This window comes from Asterias amurensis, chromosome 1 (assembly GCF_032118995.1).
Source record: "Asterias amurensis chromosome 1, ASM3211899v1".
NCBI lineage: Eukaryota > Metazoa > Echinodermata > Asteroidea > Forcipulatida > Asteriidae > Asterias > Asterias amurensis.
The window spans coordinates 1,248,741-1,267,742 of record NC_092648.1 but is presented as its reverse complement, the minus strand read 5'-3'; the positions used below and the strand labels follow the sequence as shown (position 1 = coordinate 1,267,742).

The 19,002-nt window shown below is 36.6% G+C and overlaps 1 protein-coding gene and 1 long non-coding RNA gene across 7 annotated transcripts in view; both read left to right on the top strand.

Moving 5' to 3' along the window:
- The window catches only part of LOC139941844 (girdin-like), a 124,149-nt gene extending 117,630 nt beyond the window's left edge, over nt 1–6,519 (top strand). For 4 of the 6 annotated variants that reach the window (XM_071938491.1, XM_071938511.1, XM_071938496.1 and 1 more), the window contains one exon: nt 703–6,518. In XM_071938491.1, the coding sequence (XP_071794592.1) occupies nt 703–1,512 (810 nt within the window). In that variant the 3' untranslated portion in view covers nt 1,513–6,518. Of the gene's footprint in view, nt 1–702 lie in introns of all 6 variants that reach the window. The other 2 variants (XM_071938476.1, XM_071938483.1) reach the window with 1 other exon arrangement.
- Nucleotides 6,520–8,752: 2,233 nt separating this feature from the next.
- On the top strand, nt 8,753–15,029 carry LOC139939881 (uncharacterized). Its single transcript, XR_011786359.1, has 3 exons — nt 8,753–8,838; nt 11,633–11,694; nt 12,712–15,029. It is a non-coding gene; the product is annotated as an uncharacterized lncRNA (long non-coding RNA).
- The last annotated feature ends 3,973 nt before the right edge of the window (nt 15,030–19,002 follow it).

Below are 19,002 nucleotides of genomic sequence, written 5' to 3'. Positions count from 1 at the left end.
ATATCTGTGTATGTGTGCATTGTGACCCGATTGGCTGATCTATCTTGTTCGTTAAAGGCAGTGGACACTATTGGTAGTTACTCAAAATAGTTATTAGCATGAAACCTTACTCGAAAATGAGTAATGGGGAGAGGTTGATGGTATAAAACAATTTGAGAAACGCCTTCCTTCGAAGTGATGTAGTTTTGAGAAAGAAGTAACTTTCCATGAATTTGATTAAGAGACCTCAGATTTAGAATTTGAGGTCTCGTAATCAAGCATCTGAAAGCACATAATTCTTGTGACATGAGTGTTTTTTCTCTCATCATTTTCTTGCAACTTCAACGACCAACCGAGCTCAAATTTCACAGGTTTGTTATTTTTTGCATATGTTGAGATACACCAAGTGAGAAGACTGGTCTTTGACAATTACCAATAGTGTCCAGTATCTTTAAATGTAACATTTGCAGAAATTTACACAAAAGAAATCCTAAGAAGCTATAAAGAACGCATTAACTTACAATAATTTGTAGCTCTAATGTGTTTAAGGGGGGGGGGGGGCGGGGGGGGGGGGGGGGTTAGGGGTATCTGATGAGCTTATCCTGTGAAACTTTGGAAACCAATCTGTTGCATGAATTTAAATGTTTGCTTGTGGCTGTTCAACTGACAAATTGCAAGCAGAGCCCAACCAAGCAAGCCATTGTACGTTTTCTCACTCCACAGTATGACAGAAATGCCAACGGAGAGGACAGTACCAGGCTACCTTTACCGGACGCCATCCCCTCAGCATCCCCTCTCGGGAAGAAAGAAACAGAGGATGTGATAACCCCGATGCGACGTGGTGCCGACCTCCACAGTCTACCGCCCTCAACGCTGGACAGAAAGCGCAGTCAGACGGGAGATGTCGATCGCAAACGCCAGCACAGATACAGCATGCCCGAACCACCAAAGCTTGTAATGTTAGCGCAAGAGTTTAACTCAACCCCTCCACCTGTACCTGTTAAAAGCAGTAAAGCAGCCCCTCTTAGCTCTCCTATTTATTCAGCTAGACCTTACCCAGGGAGTAAGACGGAGCACTCCGCCGAATCAACCCCTGTACCTCCACCAAGATCCTTAGCAGGAAGCCATAAATTGGTCAAACCTAAGGCTCAGTATCCAACCGAGGCATCCCCGATGCCTTCCACAACAGACAGTACCTCAAAGGACTATTTAACCACCAGCACCCCAGAGCCAAGGTATCGATCAAGTAGCACACGCTCCCCCGAGGAGAAACCAAACAAACAACCCCCTACTGCAGTGGTATCACCCAACTCCAACAGCAATTCTAATAATACCTCTTTAAGTTGGGCTATACCATCATTCGATAAAGAGGAGACCAGGGATAGATCAGCGTCTGAGCCTGCGAAATCTAAATCGAAGAATGGATCGCCAACCAAGACTGAAGGGGAGGAGGTGGTAGAGGTGGGTCCAGATGGAGAGACCAAAGGGGGCAAGAAAAAATCCTCGGTGTGGTATGAGTACGGGTGTGTTTAGGGTCAAAGGTCGTATATAACTGAAAGCAACTTTGATACATCTCATGCAATAAATGTTGAACAAAATAAATTATTTAAAATGTGAAATTATTGGTAGTTTGTAAAGTGATCAGTGTCAGCAAGGAAGTTTTACAACACTGCTATGTCAAATGTTCCTTAATACATCAAGCCTGTGACGGAAAAAAATTAGGGTGGTGTGCGAAATAGACAGGTCCCCCTTCAAAATGTTGCAAATTGTTGCCTGGATTCCCACCAGCATGGAACAGGCAGGAACATAAAAATAGTTAATATCAATTAGGCCTCACGCCTACAGTTTCTGCAACTTAGTTTCCGTATGGTTACCACCAGTGATGTAACAAGACGCCATTGGAGGTTTTGGGGGGGACTGATTTAAGGTTGTGAGTGTTCCGTGCATCATTCATTTGTGTGTTTTGGGTGGCCAAAGGGGGACAAGTGTTGAGGCATCTGACCTCTCTGTCCCCCTCAGGTTAGGCCACTAGTTACCACAATTAGTCGAAATACACCCTTGGTACCTACAGTTATGGTTACTGATGTGTACATTAAATATGTATACTGTAATATTGTTCTAACTACAGCTGTGGTAACTGTATGTACATGCTCATTTACTGTAGTCATCGGTGTGTAAGGATGCTCTGCAACTTTGTGCGGCGTTGCTTAATGTAGCAATGGTTACTTTGGTCACTGTAAAGGGCAACTACAAATTGTGTAAACCATGCTTTGTCAAGTGAAATATGTAAGTTGTGATTTTGGAATCCGTGATGGAAACTTTTTGTTCTGTATTATATGCAGACTAGTTCAAATAAAATTCAATGAATTGTTGCAATTTCTCATCCAAAATTAATTCATTATGCAAAAACTGAAATCAAATTTTGAAATTTTCAAATCAATGGGTGCTTTGTTGTGAGCAAATGAGCTGTGATCATCAATAATATTGCTATGTGTAAATTATGCAAGTCAAATATTGAGCTGATGTGCTGAGTGTTTTTGATAAAAGCGATGGTGTAAAGATTAGTTTTCACAAAAGCTTTTTTCATCCCCAATTATCCAGAAAGAAATCAAAACAAATAAATATGATCAAAAAAGGTCATCACAACGAAAGCTGGAGTTTGAGAAGCAAATAAAAAGATAAAAGGGGTAAATTTTGTATCATACATTAAAACAAAATTGTGTTCACAAAATAGACATCTTTTGAAATATACTCTTCATATGAGAAGTTGACAGAAAGGTCAAGGTACAATAAAGGCCCAATTTCATAGAGCTGCTTTTAAATATTGTGCTTAGCAAAAGTAGGCAGGAAAACAGTTACAGATTGTACATGAGAAATTTCATTTTGGCTGTTAACCATATTTTGGTAAGCATATTTTTGTTTCGCTTAGCTACTTTTTGTGCTTAAGCAGCTCTATGAAATTGGGTTCTGGATGTTGTGATCCACTGAGCTGTGCCTGCAGGAAATCCAGGTTATTACAAATCAAACGTGGGTCGTACACTTGAGTTCCTCTCACCTAGTTGTTCCGAAAAAGCTTAACTGATCAATCACTCCTTAGTTGTTAATTTAAAAGTTACGTTACAGTTGCAAGTAATTCCTTTTTTGTCTTTCCTGTAAATAGTCATTGAGTAGACTTTTTTGTTTATTATGTTAAAGTTTTTAAACAGCATAACGGTTTTAAGTCCCCTTGTTTGTGTTTTACCATGACTGTTGATCAAAATAAGAATGCCAAAAATTATATCAATTAAATAAAACAGATGAAGATCAATAGTTCTATTTACGCATTTTACATTTCTTTTAATAGAAGACTAGTAAGACTCAAAATAAATCTCTGTATGTATCTCACCAACGATTTTCACCAAATCTTTGAATTTGTGTCAAGTTTGAAATTGAATTGTGCTCAAAGTTCTGGCACAATCTGGGCCCAATTTTATAAAGCTGCTTAACAACAAAAATACTGCTAAAAATTGTCTGCTAAGCTAAAAGGAGCAGGATACCAAACACAGATGGTATTTGTGAAATTCCTGTTTTGGCTGGTAACCTTATTGCTTAGCATATTTCTTTTTAAGCAGCTGTATCAAATCAGGCCCTGCTATTTTAATAGCTTTTAATATCTTGCTACTGTCTTGTCTATACTTGTCTCTTAATGTAAGTCATGCACTTGCCTTTTACTTTGTTTCTTTCAACAATTAATTTAAATGCATAGAGAAAATATTTCATTATTTAGGGCAAAATACTTCTGTGTGTTGATATTAACATGTAAAAGTGAGATTATTTTATTTTCATTGCACAGTTAATTTTCTGTTCAGAACATGGTGGTTGTTCGATTTTTCATGATCTTCTGACTAATTTGGGTAAAAATAGTAGGGGTTACTAAAAAAATATCAACCCGCTTGTTATTGTGTAGACTTGTGGACAAGTCGTTAAATGTCTGTTGTGGTGATAGCGTTCTGACTCTTGTCTCTGTGCGATTCCAAATTTCCCCACGATACCCGTGAAACTGTCGGTATTCTAGCGAGCTGCTGGCTTAGCGAGACAACTCTCTCACGACTATGGACCCATTTGAATAGAAGTCAGCAACCACCAGTTCGCGCAACAACAGTATTCGATTACAGAGACCTGGATCATTACGACACCTCCACAACTCAACTATCTCACGTGGCAGACCATGAATGACTTGTCCACAAGTCTTGGCAGACCATGAATGACTTGTCCACAAGTCTTAATATAACATCTCTGTTTCAACATTAATTTTTTCTTGTAATTTAACAAATGGGTTAAGATGCTATATCCAACAGCCACGTTGTCACCAAACACAATATCTTTTTTTGGTTAATAAGATGTTTTTTGGTCACAAGTGAAAAGTTGCTTTTGGATACAGTTTTCCCCCTGAATTAACTGTTCATTCCATATCCATTCTAAATGTCTTTTGAAATTAAGCCATGTATGTGGCTTGTCAAGCTGTTTCTATCTTTTGGCCTGTTTAATGATTATCACAGCCTTCTTGTTTCTTTTTCAAAAACACGCTACCAAACTAATAGACAATTCTTCTGCAAAGTCACAAGTTTTGCTGTTCAGTGGTTGGCAAAAAGCACGGTCTGCCTTCACCAATTGCCTTCACCAGAGTATCCCAAATGAATGTTCTCAGCTCAGTAAAAACTTTTACAATGGTTAGTTGAAAGCAAAAGTGGACAATGCTGCCATCCAAAAATGATAAATCATTATTTTTTAATGATTATTACCATGTTAGTTGATTGTGTTGATAAACATCAGAGTTGATATGACATTTTTTATTACATATTTACATTCATTTTAGATGCTTCAAGAAATCAGAATCAATCCATCTTTGCCGTGAAACATCATAGTTTTGGTTACATTTTGTGACACTCCATGCCAACACCCAGACACTTATTAAAACTGGTTCATATATCTGCTCATCAATAACAACTCCCAAGTATGTTGAAAGTATACTATTAGACACTACATATGGGCCCAATTTTGTAAAGCTTGTAAGCACAAAAACTTACTTAGCACAAAAAAAGTTATGCTTAGCAAAAACAGGTTACTAGCCAGAATACCATCAGTTACCTGAGCTGTGACTGGTACCTTACGGGGGGATGGCTCAAGCATTTTGACTTGGATATAGTAGAGGTACCTGTTTTGGGGCTTTGGGGTGTCAAATTTAGCATAACACGTTAATCATGTCATAAGGAATAACCTGAAGTTGTCATGTGTTGAAATCAGATAGATACATGTGCTTTCATGTCTGTTTTGCCGTTATGTGTTTGAGTTCTTTATTTTATTGACTTTATATCTGTTTGTTTTAAACACATTGGTAATGAATTTGGCACAGAAAAACTGTTAATAAGGACATCTTTTTGTTACATTATCGCTTCATGCTTTTCTGGTTTTTATTTTATTTTTTATATTTAAATAAAAATGGTTTGATTCTTGAGCAATTGGAGTTAAACATCTCTGTGAGCTACAAACTCTGCTCTGTTTTACCATTCTATTTTTTGAAAACTACTCTACTTCTAGTTATGAGAAAACCACTGAGTAAGGTACATAACAAATACAAATTTAGACTTCCGCTTCAAGACCAAAAACAATAAACGATTTCCACAAGAACAAATCATGTTTTTATTTTTAATACTTTTAATACTGAGAAATTAGAATTAGCTGTTGAAATTGCTTACCAACCAAAAGAACCCATTGTATTTATGCAACAAAAAGTTAATGGGCTAACGTTTCGACCCTAGCAGAGTCTTTCTCTGCTAGGGTCGAAACGTTAGCCCATTAACCATGTGTTACTTGAAAACAAGATGTTAATTTTTACAAATAAAATGGGATAAAAATGTCATCAGCTTTTCATTTCAACTTCCGGGGTTCAAACAGTTGTGCTTCCAAAGCTGGGTAAAGATAATTCTGCGGCAGCATCTTGAAAAATGACTGATCATTCAGACTTATGAAAATGATTCGGTTTTATACCAGCCTAAATGTGTGTTACATGGTGACATACATAGCAAACAGTCAAAGGTAAAATGTGTACAAACTGTGTTCAGCAATTTCATGAATTCTTTCCTCTTAGGGGGAATAAGATTTTTGTTTTTATTCAGTTAAAAAATGAAATGTGTCTGTGACAGTTAATATTGAAACAAGTTGGACTGAGGAGGACCTAATGTCTGTCTTCAGTTTTTGTGTATGATTATGATGATCAAGTTTGTGACCAAGATGGCTAATTTTGTAGCCATTTGAAGTCAAATATTGCTAAATGGATGATTATTTAACCATAAATGTGCCAAGAATTTCATGTAAAATAGTCAATGAGTGTAGAAAACATTTAATGAGTAAACAAAATAAGTCATTCATTCCAATAGTTTTGTCAAATTTTGTATAAATTTATTGTGCGTTTTTGGACAATGGTTTGCGTGCATGTATGGTTTATTGATGAGTTACAACATAAAGAACAAGCAGTCGTCAGTGATTTGCAAATTAAAAATTGTAAACTAAAGCCATTAGTTTGTTAATTTCTTTGTGTCAAATCTGTATATGTTATGTTACTTGTAATTGGAAACATGTAACACTCTTGTAAGCTTTAAGTAGTGCTTACATTTTTACATGAATGATTTAAACATCCACAATTCAAAACCAAAGTTGATAGTGTTGATTGGTCAGACAGTAGGAGGGTTGACTGTGTACTGTGTATGCATTAACCATATGGTATCGTGTTTGTGGCATATACTTTCATTCAAAACCACAGTTGAATGATGAAACATGTTGGATGGTTAATGTTGTTACAGATAATTTGTTTAAGAAAATACATGATCTTGCACCTGACGCAAACAGGGCCCAGTGTCATGGCTCTGCTCACCATATAGGCCAGCAAAGAATCAGCACTTGCGGAAGCAGGGAATTCTGCGCTTTCATTATGCATATTTCACGGGTTAACAAGGAATTTGTTTAGGTTTATGCACGTTAAGAGCATACTCCAATTTTACTAGGCGTTGTATGCTTACACGGTTATCGTAGAAATTCTGCGCTTGATGTGCAAGAGGTGGAAGAATAGTGATTGTAAGCGCAGAACTCAGCAGTAAGCAGAGCCATGAAATTGAGTCCAGCTTGAGCATGTAACCGTATCCTTTGCACTGGTACCCACAAATTATTGCCATGCATTCCAGCACTATACTCACTGATACATAATACATGTAACCTAGGCTGTATCCAAAGTAGCGGCTACAGCTACGGCTATTGCCAAGTATGTTGCTAAGGACGACATATACTTCTACGCATGACGCAGCGAAGCCATATACATGTAGCTGTAGCCGCTAATTCTCAGCCTAACACTCTCACATGAAACCCGACAAATTGTATTGGTATCTTTGGTCTATCATGTGAAACCCAACCTTTTCATAATCTTGAATTGATAATGTAAACATTATGGTTCCAAACATATACTTCCAATTTTAAAAGGTATGCTTGTTATTATCTGATATCATACTTATATGATACAAGGCCCCAAAACTTGTTAAGCACAAAAAGAATTGCTTAATAGAAGAGGGTTACCAGCAAAAATTACATTATGTTTACAATTCAGGGACTGGTGTCCCACTCAAGTTTTGCTTAGAAATGAAATTTCTTGAGCAGTATTTCTCGGGACCTGCAGTTTTTTTTTTGACATCTCCATTTGGCATACACAGTGGCGCTGGCGTCCTACCTGGGCCACTACATTAGCCTATCTTTCAATCACTCAAGAATACAGTGGGTGATAATGTCTTACTCTTTAAGACAATTGAACTTCCTGAATTTGTTAAGCCAAAAAGGGACATCTTACGGATTGTTTCCTTTATTCTCTAGGTTCCCAAAGAAAGTCTTTTATAGATATCGAGCGAATATTTCGGCCATTTGCGTTTTTCTTAGCATCCTTTAATCTTATAGCATTTCCCTAGACTTCTCAAACGTTAATGTAATTCACTATTGGTATCCACATGAAGGGTACAGACTACTAATATGTAAACAACGTTTTAAATGGCCGTCCTAAAAGCCCCGCCCACAAATAATTTATGTAGGCATACGTGACCCCTGTACGGGACTACATTTTTTTGAGGGGTAGGGTGGGTGGGGGGGGGGGCACTTTAAATACCAAGCTGGATTAATTAATAACCCCACCTAAAGAGTACCACCAAAGCCTATAACTTCGTACTATAATCACTAAACTTATTATATGTTTTATCCACTGAAATTAATTTGACAACTAAACATCCAGAAAATGTTGCTAACAACAATTTCAGGGATTCACAACATTAGATTAAAACTTTATAATTTTTAATTTCTCCCTACCCCTTTACAAAACTAATGTTCACTACTTGTCTGTCGCAATGTTTTGTTTGCTATCCTATGGGTAACATTGATTGACTTCTAAGTTCTCCTTACCTCCCGACAAAAATCTCAAACAACTCTTTCAGTGTGTCTTCCATTCTCTTCAAGGGACATTATTGTTTTCTTTAAAAAAATCAATTTCCCCATTCTGTTGTTTTACAATTAATGAGTGCACCTCCTGTATTTATTTGTAGATCACCCCTTTCAAAATAAATGGTCTAGTATCGAGCATTCCTGTGACCTAATAAGGTCACATTATCTTTGTTATGCAAATAAGCCGGGTGGTTTGATTAGGAAAGTTTCTTTTGGAAAGTGCAATGTCATTGCCGTGTGCGTTACTTCGAAGAAAACATGGCGACTTTTGGAAAGACACAGCGAGATTTGCTCCAAAAAAGTCAAGTTTTCACCGCAATTCAGAGGATAAACTGCTGACAAGGTGTAATGGTAAGTTCAGCATTTTTTTGTCGTAGGAATTGAAGTGATTTACAGGATTTTCATTAGCGTAATTTGCAGCAATTTGGGGGTGGTTTGGTCACAATGCGCCAAGTTTTAAAATACCTATGATGTGGACTTGGCCCCCGGGAGCCACCCCCAGGGCCGGCGGTCGTTATGCCCCGCCATGCCCGCAGACGTTCTGTAGGTTTCACAAGCGTATACATGTAACTCCACTGACTTGCTTTCGGTGTTGAGTTGGAACTTTACCAAAGTTTTTGTTTAAATATTCTGATAATTATTGATAAATGAACCCATAGTAAAAGTTTCTTTACTAACCGGCAAGCAAGACCAATATTCTATACATAAACTTAGATGAAGGTTGTTGTAAAAAAAAGAAAAAAGGTTTTTTTTTTTTGTCTTGTGACTCGTGGGTGTGTGCAGTGCTTCCCCTTTCTGCAAGTACACTTTTTTTCCCATTCCAGACTTGGAATTTTACCTTTGAGTGGGCAATGCCTTTATGTTTTATCAAAAGGTACTTTTGTTTGATTTTTTATAAGTGTATTAAAGCCTATGTGAAACTTGTCGGTGAAATTTCCATATCCGACTTCAATTTCCATATCCGACTTAAATTTCCATATCCAACTGACCCTTTTTTTATTCATTATGAAACAAAACAACATCAGTCTGGTTTACTCAAATGAGATACTGCTTTCTGCATTATGGGTGAAACTTTGCCGAGGAGAGACTTCAATATTGTTTTCATTGGAAATGCTTTCAGAAATTTCCTTTTAGTACGAACTAGAAATTTACAAGAAAATCAGTAAGAGTGCTTGTGTTGTCACCATACAGTTTCATTGATTACATACATGTAAGCTTGTTTGGCTAAATTTCTCTGACAAATTCCACCATGGCTTAAAAAATTACAGTTCTTGGGAAGGTTACAATGCAATTGAGGTAGCCAAATTATCAGAGCCGTAAATGACACTCAGTTTGAGAAATCTCAGCATGTTTTAATTTTTTATTTCACATCACAAGGTGTGTACTTTTGCAGGCCTTTGTTGCCTTGTTTTTGCATGCCTGCTCTCGTTTCCCATTAATAACAATTTCTGGAGCGATGTTAACTTGGCTAACTCGTAAAACGAAAGTCTGCAAGGTGTACGACCGTATTTATCTTCTGAGTAATGGGGAGAGGTCGATAGTATAAAACATTGTTAGAAACAGCTCACGAAAATGAAGTAGTTTTCCACGAAATTGATTTCGAGACCTCAAGTTTAAAATTTTAGGTCTCAAAATCAAGCATCAGAAAGCACACAGCTTTGTGCGACAACGGTGTGTTTTCTTTCATTATTATCTCGCAACTTCAACGACCGATTGTGCTCAAATTTTCACTTGTTGTTTTCACTTGTTTATGTTGTCTTATGACAATTACCAATAGTGTCCACTGCCTTTAAAGCTTATATTTGCTTTTTTGTATTTATATCTTTTGTTAAAAAAAGATAAAAAACTTATTATTTTTTTTATACACAAAACAAAACAACTCAATTGTTTTAAGTGAAATGGAAATCAATTTTGTGCATTGTTTTATGCATAAAATTATGTATAGCCAGGCCGATAACCAGGAACTATTTTTTGCTAGGTTAAATATTATTTATTAAAATTGTTGTATTTAATTTTTTTTAATTTAGTTATTTTTCATTACAGTTATTTTATTTTTATTTATTTTTAAGGGGGGGGTGCCCTAAAATAAATTCCCTTTTCATGTTTTTGTTTTCTTTCTTTTTCACAATTTACACCAATAAACACAGTTCTCAGAGCACCATTTTTTTAGTGGAAAGCTTCCCTTCTAATTTTACTTACTAAGGCTCTGCAGTTTTTGAGAAATGAGTGAAACAATGGTATGAAAATCTGTTTGTAAATGATTAAAATAATTTTTGTCTCATGAGACAAAAATTATTTCCATGACACTGTTTTACTCATTTCTCCAAAACTACAGCACCTCAGCACATAGTATTTTCAGGGAAGCTTTCTACTATCATTATCTTCAAACTGTGTAAGTTTAGTGTAAATCTGTGGACATTGTGTTTTTTGTCCTACAGAAGTTACATAGGCCCTTTAAGCTGTTGGTAGTTTATAATTTAATACTCGATATTTTCCAAGTTAATTGCTATTTGCTAAAATTAGTATCATGCTCACTGATATTGAAATTTGACATATGCGCACCAATCCTCAAGAGAAATGGAATAGCGTCTCCCAAAAGCACTATACAGGATTTCAACATTAAAAATATTCCTTAAAGGCAGTGGACATTATTGGTAATTACTCAAAATAATTATTGCCATAAAAAACTTTCATCGTGACGAGTAATGGGGAGAGGTTGATGGTATAAAACATTGTGAGAAACAGCTCCCTCTGAAGTGCCATTGTTTTCGAGAAAGCAGTAATTTTCCACGAATTTGATTTTGAGACCTCAGATTTAGAACTTTAGGTCTCGAAATCAACCATCTAAACGCACACAACTTCGTGTGACAAGGGTTATTTTTCTTTCATAGTTATCTTGCAACTTCGATGACCGATTGAGCTCAAATCTTCACAGGTTTGTTATTTTATGCCTATGTTGAGATACACCAACTGTGGAAGCTAGTCTTTGACAATTACCGATAGTGTCCAATGCCTTTAATGTGTACCAAGTTCCACCAAACCTATCTTGAAGTACATAAAAATGTACCTGAAACAAACGGTTTCAATTGTGGAAAAAGGTCCAAACAGTAAATTCTGCATTTTGTTCTGTTTGTTTGTGTTACAGTCAGGCTGTCCGAGTAGATGTCCAAGACTGGCTATGAAAAGAAGCTGCACTTTCAGTAAAAGGTAATTTCTAAAAAATTTGTTACAAATTTTGAACTAAACCTGATTTTAAGTAAAGCTTATTAGTAACAATTTTGTTGAATAATTTGTGTATGCTGTGATTTTAAAGAAAGGTATACGATTGGTGCTCACTGCGTCCACCTTTTAAATGAACTGAATTATTCACATGTTATTTTAACATCTACAAAAATAAAAGACTGTGCCTTTAAACCATCAGAAGTTAGTTTCAGAGATGTTCTGCAGCTGAACTAGAATTTAAAGTTTGCATACTTTTGTTTGTGTGCTTCATTCCAAGAGCTCACTGTTTAAAATTAGTAAAGCCATACAATTTGCTAAGCTTCAAATTAGCTTATTAGAATGTGCAGAATGTTAGTTGCTCTGAGAAATTGTCACATTTCATTTTAACCCATTTTGTGAACCCTTTGTGAGGCAATATCAGAGTTAACAAATTGGGCCTTTTTTTGGGGGGGGGGAGGGCTTTACCTAGATATTTCTAGACTCTGCAAAAACGGTACACACTTTTAACACAAAGACAAACAGAATTGGTACACATTGTTTATACATTTATTTATCTTAATTTTATTTTATTTATTTTTTATTTTTTTATTCATTCATTCGGGAATTAAAAACATCAAAAAACGCAGCAACAAAATACTTGAAATGTGTAAAAACACTACAAAAACATTAGGACATACCAAAATTCAAAGAACAAACGGGGATTCCCCAAAGTGAACCAAATCACTATTCAAAAGAGCAATCCCATTGTCCCGAAAATCCTGATCTTCCATGAGGTTTACTGATGTTCACGACTCTAACTTCTGTACTTTCCCAGAAGACGAACGAATCTTACGAATCAAAACAACTGAGTTGTCAAAACAGCAGTTCTTCCCTAAAGCAAACAACTACTCAATGAGTTTTTTACAGTCACCACATACCATGGCTGGTTCTGTTATCTCGTTAAATTATAGGAAAATATTAAATGCTGACATGTTTTTTTCTCATTTTCATTTCTTTCCTTAGAAAGTTTGCTCCACCCTCCAATGAAATGTACCAAACCGAAGCGTAGGTGTCTGAGATCTGCAAACAGCAATGCTGAAAGTGTCTTCCCATCAACATATTCAATACTGAAGCAAAGTTTGTAAATTCTGGTGTTGGGTTTTTTAATCATGCACAATACTGTGATCTTGATAGAATGGTGCTATATACACGTATACAAATTTTTCTTAAAGCCGGCTTGACTCCTTGATTCTGATAAGTAGTGCTGGGCGAATAGTGAAATTTTGTTATTCGGATACCGCTGGCCAACTATCCGAAATTAACCGGATATTCGAATAGTTGTTTTGCCGCTAGAGGGCGCTGTTCGTTTGTGAATGAGATCTTATGGGCGGATTGATATTAGTTTTAGACAGTGTCACTTGTTTCATTCATAAAAATGACCAGATCTAATTTAAAGATGGCGATTTGCTTTTTCTTTTGATTGTGATTGACTCTACGTGAAAGAAAACTTTTGTAATTTTTGAACAAATTACGTCAGAAATGTCATTGTTTTAACTCTTTACGGAGGTAAGCATAGTTATATACTTAATTTATGCTGTTTTATGCTGTCTTAATAGAAGTTTCATAAGGATTCAGATAAAACATTCATATTAGTTGTCGCCCGACGTCCGCGGATATTCGGATATTAAAAAATATCCGGTTACTCGGTTGTAATTACAGAATTATCCGGTTTGTAAATAGGTATTCGCGCCCTATGCGGATATCCGGTTAAGAAAAAAAAGGCATTCGCGGTTACGGATAGGAAAACCTATTCGCCATTAACCGGATATTCGAATAATTCGCCCAGGCCTACTGATAAGTCAATCCATAGCAACAAGGAATGTAATTTAAACTTGTATTTCACGACCCATATCAAATCTTGCAACATAAGCTATATGCAAAATGTACAGCTAATTTTATGACAAGTCAATGTTAATTCATAAGAAAAGTGTTTTGCGTAAAATTCGGATCATCAAGTGCAAAAGTATGCTTGGAGATAAATTTTGTTATCACAAGCGTGCTCCTGAATACAAAAAAAATATACAATGCTGCGTCCCATATCTAGATAAGTGCTATTTTGTTATATTCCACTTGCGCTTGTGTAATTAACTCATAATGTTGTAGGTATGTATTTAAGTATCGTATAAGATTAGATTAGTATATATTTGTTGTCAACATTTTAAAATAATTTTATGTAAATAAGTGCACCATTGCAAGCAAGCACATACGCTTTTTTGTGCTTTACTTGGCGATCTTAGGGCCTTGGTGGGCGGCACTCGAATAGTTTGGAATCTGGAAGTACAAAGCATGGGAAATTCAAAACTTAATGCGAAAAGGGACTTGGACATGTGCACGTGGCATGTGGGGTCTCAGCCCGGCCGGTTGTTTCACAGCTGGTGGTTCATCTTAAAGGTGCATCATCTTCCTCAGCGGGTAGGATGCTCTGGTGTTATCACAATTATGGTCGACCAAACGGGTTAGTTCCTAGTCTAGGCCATGGGACGAGGGACCGCTTCTCGGGAGTAGGGGGTGCCCCCCTCAGACGGGGGCATGGACCTGGGCGCTCTGTAAAAAGAGTACGCGGGACCTGATGATCTCCTGGGCGTGTTTTAGGGGCGTCTTGGTGGTGCGACTCTTCGAATCGTTTGGAATCGTGTGGTGGTAAAATCAAGGGAAATTCCAAACTCCATTGCAAAAAGGGACTTGGACATGTGCTTGCATGGCATGTGGGGTCCTGACTCCTGGCCAGAGTGACAGCTGGTGGTTGATCTTAAAGGTGCATCAGGCTCCTCAGCGGGCAGGATGGTGCTGGTGTGATCACAGTTGGTGGAACAACAGGAGGAGTTCCATAGTCTACGCCGTGGGACATGGGACTGCCTTAGTAGGAGTAGAGGGCGTGCCCCTCAGATGGGTGTGTGGACCTGGAGCTCCGGAATGTCAGGGGAATGAAGGCCTTGATTATCTCCAAAAGCGTGTCGGGGCTGGTATCCTGGGACCTGCACGTGGTGGCCCTGCTTTTAACTAGCCTTACCAGGATGATATAGGCAAAATAAAGAGATAAATTATCTAAATTGCTTGCAATGGTGCATTTATACAATACCTTGCATGAATTTAATACATTGCTGGACATTAAAGTACATTGCTCTCCTCAGTAAATTTTGGTTGTATGCCCGTTGCAGGGCTATTGCTATAATATAACGAGATTAGCATATACACCTGAAGTCTTGTTTTGTGTTTTTATTTCGTAGTTCTTGTGAATTATTGGTGTTTATTGACATAAGGGTTTAAACTTGTTCTTTTGACTGATTATAGGGACTGGTCCGAGTCTGTGTTTTTCTTTCGTAGCTCCTGGTAAATGGTGTCTATATATTGACATAAGGGGTTAAACTTGTTCTTTTGACTAATTTCAGACCATTTTATTTTTCGGCCAACTTTCAAAAATTGGTCTTTTTGAGCCATGACTTTTGGTTTAAAAACTGCAAGGGGTTAAACTTATTCTTTTGACTGATTTTGAATCAATTTATTTTTTCGGCCAATTTTTATAAATGGGACTTTTTGAGCCAGGATTTTTGTTTAAAAACTGCAAGGGGTTAAACTTGTTCTACTGACTGATTTGGGACCATTTTATTGTTATGCCAAATTTTAAAAATGGGACTTTTTGAGCCAGGATTTTTTGTTTAAAAACCTGCAAGGGGTTAAACTTGTTCTTGTGACTGATTTTGGATCATTTTATTTTTCGCCCAATTTTTAAAAATGGGTCGTTTTGAGCCAAGTTTTTCTGTAAAAAAAACTGCAAGGGGTTAAACTTGTTCTTTTGACTGATTTGGGACCATTTTATTTTTCGGTCAATTTTTAAAAATGTGACTTTTTGAGCCAGGATTTTTTGTTTAAAAAACTGCAAGGGGTTAAACTTGTTCTTTTGACTGAATTTAAATCATTTTATTTTTCGCCCAATTTTAATAAAATGGGTCGATTTGAGCCAAGTTTTTCCGTTAAAAAAACTGCAAGGGGTTAAACTTGTTCTTTTGACTGATTTGGGACCATTTTATTTTTCGGTCAATTTTGAAAAAATGTGACTTTTTGAGCCAGGATTTTTTGTTTAAAAAACTGCAAGGGGTTAAACTTGTTCTTTTGACTGAATTTAAATCATTTTATTTTTCGCCCAGATTTTAAAAATGGGTCGTTTTGAGCCAAGTTTTTCTGTAAAAAAAAACTGCAAGGGGTTAGACTTGTTCTTTTGACTGATTTTGAATCAATTTATTTTTTCGGCCAATTTTTAAAATTGGCACTTTTTGAGCCAGGATTTTTTTTTTTTTAAACTGCAAGGGGTTAAACTTGTTCTACTGACTGATTTGGGACCATTTCATTTTTATGCCAAATTTTAAAAATGGGACTTTTTGAGCCAGGATTTTTTGTTGAAAAACCTGCAAGGGGTTAAACTTGTTCTTGTGACTGATTTTGGATCATTTTATTTTTCGCCCAATTTTTAAAAATGGGTCGTTTTGAGCCAAGTTTTTCTGTAAAAAAAACTGCAAGGGGTTAAACTTGTTCTTTTGACTGATTTGGGACCATTTTATTTTTATGCCAATTTTTAAAAATGTGACTTTTTGAGCCAGGATTTTTTGTTTAAAAAACTGCAAGGGGTTAAACTTGTTCTTTTGACTGAATTTAAATCATTTTATTTTTCGCCCAATTTTTAAAAATGGGTCGTTTTGAGCCAAGTTTTTCTGTAAAAAAAACTGCAAGGGGTTAAACTTGCTCTTTTGACTGATTTGGGACCATTTTATTTTTCAGTCAATTTTTAAAATTGTGACTTTTTGAGCCAGGATTTTTGTTAACAAAAACTGCAAGGGGTTAAACTTGTTCTTTTGTCTGATTCGGGGCCATAAAGTTTGGATTTTTCGGCCTGAAAAACACGGGCAATTGCGGCCTATGGTGCTAAGAATTTTAAAGCCGCGGAGGGCGCTATACACAGGTATTTTTTAGCCTAAGTATTTGCGCCCACAAGAGGGCGCTATAGCAAAAACTAATGCCGAGAATTTTCTTTAGGAGGCCGAATACTTAATGTCACTAGAGGGCGCTATGACGAAAATTTTATGTCCATCAAATTGAAGGAAAAAATCATTGATCTCCATTATACCGTATAATGCAGATCAATGGAAAAAATGCACGTCTTTATATATAGCGCCATCTTTTGACTAAACTTTACATAATAATGCTGTAATAACTGCATGGCCAAAAGAACAAGTTTAACCCCTTGCAGTTTTTAACAAAAAATCCTCGCCCAAATAGTCCCATTTTTTAAAACTGGCCGAAAACAAATCGATTCAAAATCAGTCAAAAGAACAAGTTTAACCCCTTGCAGTTTTTTAGCCAAAAAACCATGCTCAAAAAGGCCCATTTTTAAAACTTGGCCGAAAAATAACATGGTCCCACATCAGTCAAAAGAACAAGTTTAACCCCTTGCAGATTTTTTAGCAAAAAATCCTGGCTCAAAAAGTCCCATTTTTAATATTTGGCCGAAAAATAAAATGGTCCCAAATCAGTCAAAAGAACAAGTTTAACCCTTTGCAGTTTTTTCAGCCAAAAATCCTGGCTCAAACAGGCCCATTTTAAAAATTGGCCGATTTTTTGTTTTCATTAAAAATCAGTCAAAAGAACAAGTTTAACCCCTTGCAGTTTTTTTAGCAAAAAATCCATGCTCAAAATGCCCATTTTTGAAAATTGGCCGAAAATAAAATGGTCCCACATCAGTCAAAAGAACAAGTTTAACCCCTTGCAGTTTTTTCAGCAAAAAATCCTGGCTCAAAAAGGCCCAATTTTAATATTTGGCCGAAAAATAAAATGGTCCCAAATCAGTCAAAAGAACAAGTTTAACCCCTTGCAGATTTTTAAACCAAAAATCCTGACCCAAAAAGGCCCATTTTTAATAATTGGCCGAAAAATAAAATGGTCCCAAATCAGTCAAAAGACCAAGTTTTACCCCTTGCAAAAAAGCCTGGCTTAAAATGGCCCATTTATAAAAATTGACCGAAAAATAAAATGGTCCCAGCTCAGTCAAAAAAACAAGATTAAATAAAAAGACAGACTCAATATGAATATATAAACTTATTGAATAATTTAAGTACACAATACAGATTCATGACAATGCACTTACTTTATTTGTTTTCTCAAGTTCTCTCAAACGCCCTTTTCCTCTCTTTTTTTATTCATCGTGAGAGCATAAGAGTGAACTCAAACATTTTTTTCTGTTGACTAGTTTCAACAGGCATGCAACCAAAATTTAATGAGCAAAAGAGTGAATGTCTGGCACAGCAATGTACTTTAACCTATTTTCAAACAGTACAGCGCTGAAAAACCACAATTAGAAAATTGATGACCTAAAAAGTTGTGCCAGTAGTACATTGGATATTACACTTGTGAGAGTAAAGGTAAGGTATTGTATAAATGCACCATTGCAAGCGTTTAATTTATTTGGTTCATAATTTTGCCTATATCATCCTGGTAAGGCTAGTTAAAAGCAGGGCCACCACGTGCAGGTCCCAGGATACCAGCCCCGACACGCCCGGGAGATCATAAGGGCCCTCATACTATATTAAATCAGCGCCCAGGTCCATGCCCCCGTCTGAGGGGGGCACCCCCTACTCCCGAACGCGGTCCCTAGTCACATGGCCTAGACTAGGAACTAACCCGTTTGGTCAACCATAGTTTGTGATAACACCGAAGTGCACCTTTAAGATCAACCACCAGATGTGAAACAACCGGCCGGGCTAAGACCCCACATGCCACGTGCATGTGTACAAGTCCCTTTTCGCAATAAGTCTGGAATGTTCCATGCTTTGTACTTCCGTATTCCAAACAATTAGTAAGGGTTAATAGGGTTAATAGGGTTAATAGGGTTAATAGGGTTAATAGGGTTAATAGGGTTAATAGGGTTAATAGGGTTAATAGGGTTAATAGGGCTAATAGGGTTAATAGGGTTAATAGGATTAGGGTTAGGGTTAGTGCCGCACCACCAAGGACCTAAGATCGCCAAGTAGCGCATAAAAACGCATATGTGCTTGCTTGCAATGGTGTACTTATTTACAGAAATGTTTTAAGTAGTTTAAAAACATAATTGAAAAACACCATTAAAGGCCTAATAACACATCTAGAGTAAATTTAAAAATTTAAGACAAATTACAGGGTGGTTCGTTCATAACTTGACAATGAACAGCTATAGTGTGTTTTGATTACTAGATGCTGATGTTTTCATTGAAGTTGCTTTCCCTTATG